Below are 12,505 nucleotides of genomic sequence, written 5' to 3' on the forward strand. Positions count from 1 at the left end.
TGATTCTACATTTTACTGTCAACAGTGAGAGATTGAAGCAAGCAATCGAAAAAAACGGCCACAACTGATCAACAGAAAGGACTTCGTCTTCCATCAGGACAACATTAGACCCCGCACATCATTGATGACTCGGCAAAAACTGGGAGAGCTTGGCTGGGAAGTTCTGATGCATCCACAATATAGCCCTGACCTTGCACCATCGGACTACCATTCGTTTCGGTCAATGAAGAACAAGCCCTTAATGGCGTAAAGTTGACTTCAAGAGAAGCTGTGAAAATTACTTGTCGCAGTTTTTCGCCGAGAAACCAGAAAAGTTTTTCACTGATGGAATAATGTCTCTAGCGAAAAAATGGAAAAAGTGTTAAACCAGAAGGGTACATATTTGGTTCATTAAAGTTCATTATAAATAAAAACAATAGAAAAAATAAGTTGAAGTTTGATTATAAATACGAAAAAACTTTTTCGACTACCCAATATATAGTGTAATAAGTGCAGTACTCACCGGTGTCGAATAAGGATGCGCTGTCAAGCGTATGCCATCGGTTTCCAATTGCTCGCGCAACACTATATCCAGCTCATTCGGTGGCGTCTCACACAGAATCTCCATACTGCCCGACAGCGAGCTCGGATCGTTCAACATGAAATAAACGGAAGCGGCACCTTTTTCACGCAATTGCCGTATACTCTTCAACAACTTGTGACGATGCACGGGGTTTTCCACGCCAATAGCATCCAAATCGGGATCGCCGACCTGCTTGCAAATCTCTAAATCATCATAGCCATTATCCAGAAAGCTCTCCGCATATTGCGACAGGCCAAGGGCGCGTAGCCACTCGCAAACGATATTGCTAACGGCCATTGTGTGTGTGGCAAGTTCGCAGGCGAGCGATTAACGGTGAACAGTGAACACACACACACAGAGTGCAATGCCACACGAACAGGTGCCTTGGGAGGTCGGACGCTAATGGCGCGAAGTTTTGTACCCGAGTTGTTGATGTGCGAATTTAGCGTGTATGCGGCAATTAACGCGCTACAAAATGTCGAAACGGGACCAATTTACGCGCGCGTAATTACTGTTGACGGTCGGTTTGCTCGGTTGGTCGGTTGCTTCGTTGGGTTGGGTTGGTTTGGTGGGACGCGTGTATATGGGCACGCTCACATGTGGCAGCGCGCACGCTTGTAACGTAAGCGGTGGCGCGACGCGGCTTGTTGCACTCGCACGATAATAACACTTTATATTATTTATTTCACTAATTTTGCACTTTAAATTTTGTAAATTCGTTTATTTTTATTTGTATTGTTGCGCGCTATGGCCGCAGTAGTCACTTGGCTGCTAGGCGCACATGCACACAGCTACACGCGGGGGCAACTTTTAATGGACATTGGTGGTAAATGTTGCACGGCATGCAATTTCCGCGAAAATATTTTCATTTACCGTTCCGTCGTTTGTCGAGGTGGCGCGTCCAGGGGCGTTGCACATTTCGTTTTGGCGCTACTTGTATTTTTGCTTTTTTGCTTTGTGCCACTGTTTGGGGAAATCTTTGCTTGCGCGCTAATTCACCTGGCGCATTTTTCGTGCAAATTTATTTTTGCCTTTACTACATAAGTGGCAGTTTAAATCAATTTGGCAGCAAACACTTGAACACACACATTTCTATCGTTAAAATCGCTGCAATTTCGCTTAAGCACCGGCGCGCACACACACTAACACTCGTGCGTTGGGGCAGGAAGAAAGCGATTTTCGTAGGCGCATTAAGGAACAAATGCCAATTGGCAGTGGTGCTTTGCTAAAACACTTTCAGTTGTTATTTTTGTTGCGCGTTTTATAATTCTTTCGAACACGATCTAGCGCTTAGCGTTTTTTCGCTTCGTTGTGTAGAGCGCTCGTTATGCGCAGCTTTAATGGCAGCGCTCATAAGATTTTACAAACGCGCGTACAAACATAAAAATTTACAACACTTTGGTTTTTGGTGGCATGTGGCAAAAATGTGTTGTTTTGCCTGAAACGGCATTAAACTCAATGAAGATCCGCGCACAGACGGTTGACCTGCCAAACGGCACTCACAGCTCAGGCTACACGTTGGCACACACACACAAATACGTGCATGTCGCGGCGACACACGCGTCACGGCGTTTCATTCAATTTCGCACTTTTCTTGATAACTGTATATGTGCGCGCTTGACACACGCAGTCGGTCGCGTTGCTAATAAAAATAATCGTAAAATTATGTATTTGCATAAGTAGTTACTTTGCAGACACGTTCGTCGCGTAATTACATTCACTTGTTGTTTTATTTCTCTTTTTTTTTTTTAATATTCCACCACGGTCCTTAAAAACGATTCGCGAACTGATCCTTACATTTTCTCAACACGCGCCGACTGTCATCACAAACACTACCAAACGCTTCAACGGTCGCGGGCTGACTACTGCTGAGAAGACGGCTACGGCCACGTCTCTCACAGCCATTTTCGCTCTAACACAGGTTCATCTTCAGAGCGTATCCTCTGCCGCGCGTTGTTGTTGCTGCCTGACTGTTTCACTGCTTTTCTGCTGCTGATAATGCCGCCACTGTGCACTCAGCTGCCTGCTTGCGCTCTCCGTTTGATGCACTGCAATGAGAGAGAGAAAGAGAAAGTGTGAGAGATTTGTGTGAGTCTCGCTTCATTCAAGGGTTGACTTCTTGCACATGCACATTGTGAGAAATAAATGTTTTTAAGTGGCAATGAAAAATGTTCATTTAACCTATTTTGACAAGGACGCAGGCCAACTGCGTCTAACGCGCCATTGACTTAAATGAATGTAAATTAATATTTATGCGAAATCAAAAAGTCCCAAATTCTACAAATTCTCGGGTCAAGCAGAAGTGTTAAATTTTATGTCTGTCAATTGTTAAAGTCGCACATTTCGATAAATTTAAATAAATATGCTGCAGCGCATATTAATAAACACAGTTATGTTCCCAGGCTACTCACAATCGCAGTCGAAGATTGCTTGATATGCCACAGTGGGTCGGTATTTGACGAAAATTGAGTATTAAGAGAAGAAAAATTAAATGCTTTGTAAAATCTTTGATGAAAACATAACAAAAGTCTTAAGTAGCAGTAAATTTTGTGCGTGTTTTGTATATAGTAAAAATAATTCTTGTAATTTTTTGAAATGACGGTTTCATTAATTTTGCTTTACTCACTCCTATTTGTCTTTTGGCTAGAGGTCAGAGTTCAAATAACTATACCTAGGATTTTCCTCTATATATTTCATCCTGCCAAGCATTTTTAGTTTTAATTTCTAATAAATTTTGGAGCTAGCGTTGTCAACTTGAGATCTCTGCCTGAGATGATCTTAAGTAAGACTATCAGAAGGTATTTTCTTTCTTTCATCCCCAACACCTTTCGAATTTGGTTTTTCTGTGGCCTTTCAAAAGCGATTTCTGTGGGGCAAAACTATTGAATTTGACTATCCTTCTAATATATTTCACCTATGTATGTGACATTTACACAGAAAATTTTGTTAATCTGGGACTACTCAGCTCAGCGTTCTGTAAAGAATGTGTTTCGCGCGCTTCGCTCAATTTATGGCCAACATAATCAGCCTACTGAATATATTATTCCCAACACCATCACCCATCTTGAGATCCAGCACACATTATTGGATAATATTCGACCATATGGACCACGTCCAGTACACAGCGAAGAAAATATAGCAACCGTAGTGAGAGTCCAGAGCGTACACAAGGACCGTGAAGAGTCGATTCGGCGCCATTCCCTGCAACTCGGACTGACGTATGGAACGACTTGGCACATCTTGCGTCGAGATCTTAAATTGAAAGCGTACAAAATACAGCTTGTGCAAGAATCTAAGCCACTCGACCTTCTCAAGCGGCATCGCTTCGCTCTATGTAGTCTTGAAAACTTTCACGAAGATCCGACGTTTTCGAGAAAAATTTTGCTCAGCGATGAGACCGCTTTTGGGAGCAATTGAAGAGATACAAGAGTGCCATTTTATCCAGAAAAAACAACAGTTTGGTGTTATTTACGGGCCTATGAAACCGTCAGTCCATATTTCTTCAAAAATTATGCCGGGGAGAACGTGGACTTATTGAGACAACACGTCGGTGAACAGTTATTTCACGTTTTGGGCCGATCGATTGGACACCCAAATCGTTTGATATCCCACCGATAGAGATTTTTCTGTGAGGATATGTAATGTCTTAAGTCTATGCGGATAATCCCTCTTCGATTCAGGCCTTGGAGCAAAACATCATGCGTGTCATTCCCCAGTTACCAGTCAAAATGCTCGAACGAGTCATCGAAAATTGGACTCAACGGATGGACCATCTGAGACGTAGCCGCGACCAACATTTGAAAGAGATAATCTCCAAAATATTGATGTCAAAGAATGTTCTTTCGAATGATAATAAAAATAAAATTTAGCTACACTTTTAACACTTGCATAACACTGTACATTACCCACAAAATTACCCAGAAAATTCCCAAGAACTAACAAAACCAACAACAGAAAATCATATCAATATCAACATAACAATCGTCATCTTCATTACAGCAAACAGCCAAGAGCGAGCTGCACCCATGTACCCACGTATGAATACACATATGTATGAATGTATACACACATACTCAAAAAACATTTCAAAATTCTACAAATAGCACCAAAATTAATTAAGTTCATTCATTTCGAACAAATATTAGTGGAGGAATAATCTTGAAAAGCGAAAACTTCAGCGAGTTTCCATGCACACACACACACAAGCATTACGAAATTTCTAGATACATATATGCGTTCGTATCTGCGTTAACTGTTATTTCCAATGGCAAATAGAACAGCATACAAGTATCGAAGACATTTATTGATTTCGATCGCATGCCAGCAGCTCATTGTGACCGAGCAGCGCTCAAATTGCCAAAGCATGCCACTTTTCAAAGCGACCAAACGTGCAACATCACATACATACATAACGACGTAGCTAGAGATGTGAGTTTGGTGGCATGTGTTCGCACCCCCCTCGAGGGGGCGTAGCAAGCGACTGTGTGTCTCGGGCACACACTACTTCGCTCTTTGTTTGTATGTGCTCATGTGGGGAATCCACATTCGGGCACTCGAACCCTGTGTCGCGAGTCCATACGCATTCCGCTCACCCGATTTGGTTGTTGTGTGAAAATCACACTTAGCTCAACACACTGGCGGGGCTTGGCGGTGGGCATGTGGGCATAATTGATAGTATCATTAGTTATGAGGTGTGTGCTTGCGCCGAGATGATAACAGCGCCAATCATTATTGCTGGCGCTCAGTCTAAATGTGCGCTTACGGCGCGAGCGTGAGCATATAATATAATAAAAATCAATGAGCTCAATTAATTAAGAATATTATTGTGAGAAGGTTCACCTTTTGAGGTAAGAACTTTTGGAAATAATATATAATTTGTAAACACCGAAGTTGCTGTTAGGAGGTAAGAAAAGTTTTCTGGCTTTAAGACCATGAGCACGAAATAGAGTTTCCTCGAGAGCATAGCTCGAACACAGAACTATAAAGCAGACCCTAAACCACTAAACCACCGTGAACCCTCTTTTTGAGAATCCGCTATTACTGCTAATGCTATTTTTTGTTCGCTATACAACTTGAGGCTATGAAAAACTATTCACAAATAAACCTCGCACAGCCAACAATCACATTTGAACCCATCGAAGCGGCGTGACATTCACAAAATACCAAATTAATTAAAGAATTTAATTAAATGACAACTTTTGACTTCAGCAAATATATTCAAAGTTAATTTTTTCTTATTTCGCGGTTTTGCAGGTTTTCACCTTCGCTTCAGCGCCACAAAAGCGTTTATGCCACACAAGAGATGCCATGGTGATGATAAAGCTGAGCAACTAAATACTCGAGAAAAAATATATTAAAAAATTGAATTAAATACACGCGAAAGCAATTATTGGTTGCGCTTGAAGCAATATTGCGCTAAATACGAGTGTGGCTGGAAAAGTCAGTGACTTCTCAAACAACTGTGGATTATGATTAATTACTTCGCGCACTTTACTACAAAGATCAATAAAAGGCCTGAAAATAAATATTAATTGATGAAAAGAAATCATGGTGTAAGGTCATTCTTCGCCATGGTTGGATGAAACGATCCTTTCCGATGTTGTTGTTGGTTTAACGGGTACTTAATTTCTGTTAGGATGGTAAGGATTAGAAAAGTGGTCGTCGGCGTCATCCAACGGTAGGCGCAAGATACGTACCGTCTCGTCGAGTCGGACCAAAGGGAGAGGGGTGTCAGATGAGTAGGGAGACTCATTGCAACAGCCGATTGAATTCCCACAAAAGCCGGTTCTACGCAACGGAACTGACCCGGAAAACTAACCCCGTTTAGACCAGTAAGTCTTAGTTTAAGCGTGTCGTCACTGGAGCAACGCCTGACTCGTGCCGTCATTAAGTTCTACCCGGGCTCGAAGGAACTTTTCTGCTGCGTTTACGCTAAAAGGCTCTATTGAAACTCCACTACTGTCAGGTGTAATACGTGCAATGGATGGAGCCATCTTAAGACCTGTTCAGGTCTTAAAACACACAAGGAGTAGACGACGAGTTACGTCCATGCTGACAACGCACTACTGTGACCTTAGCCTCTACGGCAGTGCAATCTGCACCTAGTTCGCTCACTGCGCCGCCACTCCAACAGAGGATCTCCACGTCCATAGGCGTTCAAACAGGCAGCATGACTGACATTCTGATAAAAACACAAAAATGATTCATTCAGATTATTGCCCTTGTTTGATGAAACGATCCTAACCAGTAATATTCAAAGGAATCGAAGCTGTAAAAAAGATTTTGTCAATGTAACGAGGAACCTATCTGTCTGTTTGCTTTTGAGATTTTGAACTGAAATTTTACACACACACTTGATTCCGGCTACATTTTCAGACATACTTAATCTGCTTGCGAATCGAAAAAAATCACAAAAAATTGTAATTGAAGACAAAATTTCAGCGCCTCATCGAACCACCCGCTTAATTATCGCAATGCAAATTCAAAGGCAATCACAAACGGATTTGCTTTTTGGCTTAATTGAACTTTTCGACGCTGGAAAATGCTAAAAGTCAATTTGAGAACGACGTTGGCACCGTTCAAGCCACACGTTCAACCACTCAGCGCAGCCAGGTGGCCGCACAACCAGTACAGGGGGATGGCAGTTTGCAGAACTAGGCGGATCCACTGTAAACAGTGACACCAACTATATTCTTGACAAATATAAACAAACTGTCAATTCACGTATGGGTGTGTGTGTGTGTGTGTACCTAAGAGCTTGTGTTGATTGCTGCGAACGTGATTAATTCCATTGTTTTGCCAGCAAACGCGCAGCAACCAGCGTTGTTAATAAGTTAAAACAACAACAGCAAGAGTGCATAAATATTTTATTACAACACATTGTTTATGTGCACAGATAAGCATTAGCGCAAACACACACACATACACTTACATATACAAGCATTAGCCGGTTTTGCGGCTTTTTGCCTAATCGAACCGAAAGCCGGACGCTGGACTCTGCCGCTGCCGCTTGCTGCTGGATCCATACGTGGAGCTGTTGCGCAAACCAAATTGTTGTTCTTGTTGTCATCCTGGCTGATTCTTCGCTTCTGTCTTGTATGACAACTGTATAAACAACAACAAGTAAATGCACAATCACTTTCGAAAATGCGCAGGCAATCAGAAAATATATAAACACAGCTTTAACCATAAAACAATAACAACAAAACAATTCACCCAGCAAATAAGCGTCAATTCAGCGAATTATTTGTTTAATTCTCAGCGTGTGTTTATCGAAGCTTTCAATTTATATCTCGTAAGCCCAACAAATTATGCAGCGATTTCGTATTTTGCTTTCTTGCGCTATTTGTTTGCCTCAGCATATGAAAATAATTGAATCAGCTGCTCTTAGCCGCATGGACCGAACGCGGAGCATAAATCGAAAGCGTAGGAGTCTCCTTGCAAGCAGTGTGTCTTTGCCAAGCTGTCACATGACTGCTTGTTTACATTTACATCAATTGATATAAAGCTAAATAAACATATTTAGATACCCTTAATGCTTGTTGAGTGGACTCGAGACGAACAATATTTTTTTGGTAATTTGAGTTGCATATTGAGAGACTCTAGTGGCCTAATTATTCGTACATATGTTGCTGGGAATTAAAAATTAGTACAGTTAGCCTTCCCTTGCCTTTTGAACGTGTGGTTTTCAAAGAGGCAAGTCTTTGGTCTTTTTTAGAGCCATTACTTAACTTGTCTTTGATTGCTTTGTCATTTCATAATGAATGGACTTACTCCGAAACAACAGTCGGTGAATAGGCCCAAAATGAGGTTGCCATCGACCCCATTTTCAACCTGAAAATGTTGTTAATAAAGCAATTGATCGTATTTGGAGTCATGGTTTGGTGTGCTCTAGGGGCGGAGGGAACCATTGGTCCACATTTGAATGAAGAAACGCTATACAGCTAAGATTAATAACTTTTTCGTGCCTGAATTAGAGGATGTTGATGTGGACGACGCCTCAAAAGCTTCGCAGACTTCGGTAGGGCTCCAACTAACGAAGCTGCGAGGACTTGCATGCAACTGCATGTCGGGTGCAAAGCGCACATGCCCGACGCAGCACTCAAGTTTGAGCTCACACCACTTTACCTATTAATCGGTCAGGTAGCGAAACACAGACTGCTTCAAATGACAGCAGAAGGGTCTCTGCCACACCCTCATGATACGTTAAGTGGTGTAATACCATTGACCTAAGCGCCAGCACTACCAAAAGAGTAAACTCCACCAGATTACCCTTAGCAGCATGGCTGAATGGAATGATTCCACTCTCGAGCTACTGCTTAGGGATAGCACAATCAAGTGGTACATTGACGGCTCAAAAACGTCGAAGGAGTTGCTGGACTACGCACCAAATTCTTCATACCTATGGGAAGTTTTCTGAGTATTTTTCAGGCAGAAGTCTTTGTTATAAGTCGGTGCGTAGAGATAAACCTCCAACGCAACTATTGAATCGAACGTATAATCATGCTTAGCGACAGTCAAGTGAACGTAATCAAGTGCACCTCATCTGGGTGCCGGGTCACAAAGGTATAACCGGGAATGAACTGCCTGATGAGCTCACCCTGAACCCTTTATCGCGGTGGGTCCTCATATCATAAATAAAGGAGCTGATCCGCAAAGAAGCAGGAGTAGGAAGAGAGAGGTAACTCCAAGGTTTGCGAAATACTCAGTTGCTAATCAATCAACCGCCCCAGGGACAAACTCAGGCTACTTGTCGCATTCTACACCCACTGTAAGCTGAAAAAACCCTTATGTACATGGACCTAGATTCTGTACGCAATATTCCGGTTCTGCGACAGGCAGCCTGAAACTCCAAAATACCTACTAATTGACTGCATAGCAGTCAGCAGACACAGGATCAAGACTCTAGGTTGCATGAATCCAAATTGGGATCACATCGCTTCACTAGCAGCTAGCGATGTATTTGAACTTTATCAATATGCCGGGCCTATGTGTGTCTTTTTCATTTAGGAGAGTAAAAAAATTGTCATATTTTGTTGCGAAAGCGTACTAGATCATTCCAAATAATGCCTACTTAAACTTGAGAGTGGATGAGCCCCCTGAATGGCCACAGAATAAATATCAGAATGGGATGTGTGATACTTTCAACGTCTCTATTTAAGGGCGCCTTCAATGAAATACCTAAGAGTGAGATGCCTTGGCAAGTGTCTTTCTAAATACAAGTACTAGCTACACCACGTACCATCATTTACTGATCCTCAAGCTTGTTAAAATTTCTTGGAAACTATTTTGGTCCGGCAATTTAAAGTTGGGGACGATTTCAAACATTAATAATTGTTTAAACCCCCAATTAATTTATTATAAGCATTAAATAACTGACTTAAAAAATATTTACACTCATTTCAATCACTGCTTCCTTTACCAAAACCCAACATTTCGTTTTGCCTGAAAAGTATTTCACTTAATTTCTATGCAATACTTTGCAAACTATTCCCGCCTTCCTGCCTTTGCGTTTGCGCTCGACAAGTAGTCCGAACTGGCGATTGATTGATTACTGCGTCGATTTGTATCTAATTTATTTACTAAATTGAAGTACAAAGTCAACAAAACGTTTATTGCTTCACCACAAAGCCTAACTATATTGTGGTTTTTTGTTTGCATTGGTCGTTGCGGCGGCGGCCTTCCACTGGCTACCGAGTAAAGCAGAGAGCAGAAAATCAGTGCAATCAAGCGCTGTGAGCCATAACGGCTGTGGCTGCCTGATGACTTAAGTGAGCACTTGAACTTTAGTTGTCAAATTGTGACATTCATCGATAAACTTAATTGTTTAAGTGTAAATATGAAGTGTCCAATAATAACGGCATAACGGTATAACGGTTAAGGTTCGAAAAAGTTGTTGTAAGGCCTTTTTGGGTTCTGTTTTGGGTGTTGGCAAGTCTCAAAATGTTCTAATTTTTTCAATTATATAGTGAACAGGACTTATTAAGATCGATTTAGCTTTCTGCGCCTGTCTACTCATCTATGCATCAGCGAACTAACCGCTAAGTTTTCGAGACATCGTGCTGAAATTTTGCACACGTATTTTTCTTGCTAAAATGTGGCTCATTTGTTGGAACCGCCGTTATCGGATCACTATATTATATAGCTGTCATATAAACTGATCGATCAAAGTAAAGGCCTGGTATGGAAAACTTTTTAGTTTATCAAGATTTATTCACAAAATTTGGTACACATTATTTTCCTAGCTATTGCTACAATCTCTGAAAAAATTGTACAGATCAGACCACTATAGCATATAGCTGTCGTACAAACTGACCAAGCAAACTCAAATCTTTGTATGGAAAACTTTTTTACTTGACAGGATATCTTCACGAAATTCGCCACGTAGTATTTTCTTAGCCATCGCTACAATCTCTGAAGAAATTGTACAGATCGGACCTCTATAGCATATAGCTGCCATACAAACTGACCGATCTAAGCCAAAACCTTGGATGGAAAACTTTTCAGTTTGACAAAATATCGTCATGAAATTTGGTACCGATTACTATGCACGGCAACGCTACAATTTTTAAAAATATTGTTTGGATCGGAAGACTATAGCATATAGCTGTCTTACAAACTGACCGAAGAAGCATCGTGGAGGATCGTAGAAATATCCTCAAACTTCAATGCGGCATTATTCCCAATAATGGTCAATAGAACCAGAGATCTTCAAGTAAGTTTAGAGTTCTACTTCCTCCTACTTTGCTGTGATATTTTCGCCTCCTACACACATAACAATGTGAAAGAAAGCTAAGTGTGTCACTCACCTCTTTCGGTGTAATAGATCCACTAATTAAAAATTTTGATTTTGTGGCACGTTGCCTTAATTTCTAGTGCAACAAATAACGTCAGTGACATAATGCCACACAATTAATTTGTAATAAATTAAGTTTCGACGTCCATGCCGTCGCGCAGCACAAAGCAACAAACGAAGCCAATCAGCAATTTTATTGTGGCGCAACAAAACGGCATTCCTCACAGCGACACTGTGTTGCTGGCCAAGAGCTCGAAATTGCATACGCTTATGGATTTTCATTAGAGGCGAGCGGGGCACAGTCAATTGCAGCGTTTGACACACGCTACATATGCATATACCGAGCACTTGAGCTCTTGCAACATGCAATTGTCACACAAACAAACAAACACACACACACACCAACTCGATTGACTTGTTTCTAGCCACTCAATCGCATAGGCAAATTTCGAATCAATCTCAGTTTGAAGTGCGTTTAATGCACTTACACACACACGCACACATGCAAACGCGCGCTTGTATGCATATTCAGTGTTGTATCTCTGCCACAACTATCTGTGTGCCTTGCCCCGCACTGCATTCTGTGCTGTTGCACACAAAATCAAATGCATGATTGATGAATTCCTATTCACGGGTAAATGAACCTACAAATGAATTAGGTTAAACCAATTCAAGTGGGTGGTGTACGTGCAACATACATACACACATATCTACGTGCACGTATCCATTTGCAAGTGTGTGCGCTTGTGCCACACGCTGCTGCAGTGATGCCTGTCAGTTGGTTGCAAATAAAAATATAAATTTTTAACACTGCCACAAATTCATACATCCATCGATATATACACACATACATAAGTAAGTCGCAGTTATTGGTTATCCAGAAGTCGCCGAAGTGGCTCGGTGCCGTTCGCTGCTCTCCAATAAAGTCAATTGTGCCACATTCCTAATACAATTGCAACATTTTGCCGCATACCTCACTTGCGGACTTGGTTTGGTTACTGTGATTTGGCAGGCGTATGTATTCATATACTGGCACACTAATAAGTGAAACTGCATTTCTGCTTGAAATGTGGCACGATATTTAAATTTTAAATGCCTTCGATTATGCTAAGATTCCTGTCAATTTGCTGCAAGTAAATATTTAGTTC

At 41.4% G+C, this 12,505-nt stretch overlaps 1 protein-coding gene across 1 annotated transcript in view; it reads right to left on the reverse strand.

Moving 5' to 3' along the window:
- Positions 1 to 12,505, reverse strand: part of LOC120782628 — a 406,655-nt gene that overhangs the window by 308,656 nt on the left and 85,494 nt on the right. Inside the window, exon 2 of the mRNA XM_040114996.1 lies at positions 503 to 2,610. Coding sequence (XP_039970930.1) covers positions 503 to 859 — 357 coding nt within the window. The 5' untranslated portion in view covers positions 860 to 2,610. The remainder of the gene's footprint in view (positions 1 to 502; positions 2,611 to 12,505) is intronic.

This window comes from Bactrocera tryoni, chromosome 1 (genome assembly GCF_016617805.1).
Source record: "Bactrocera tryoni isolate S06 chromosome 1, CSIRO_BtryS06_freeze2, whole genome shotgun sequence".
NCBI classification, from domain to species: Eukaryota; Metazoa; Arthropoda; class Insecta; order Diptera; family Tephritidae; genus Bactrocera; species Bactrocera tryoni.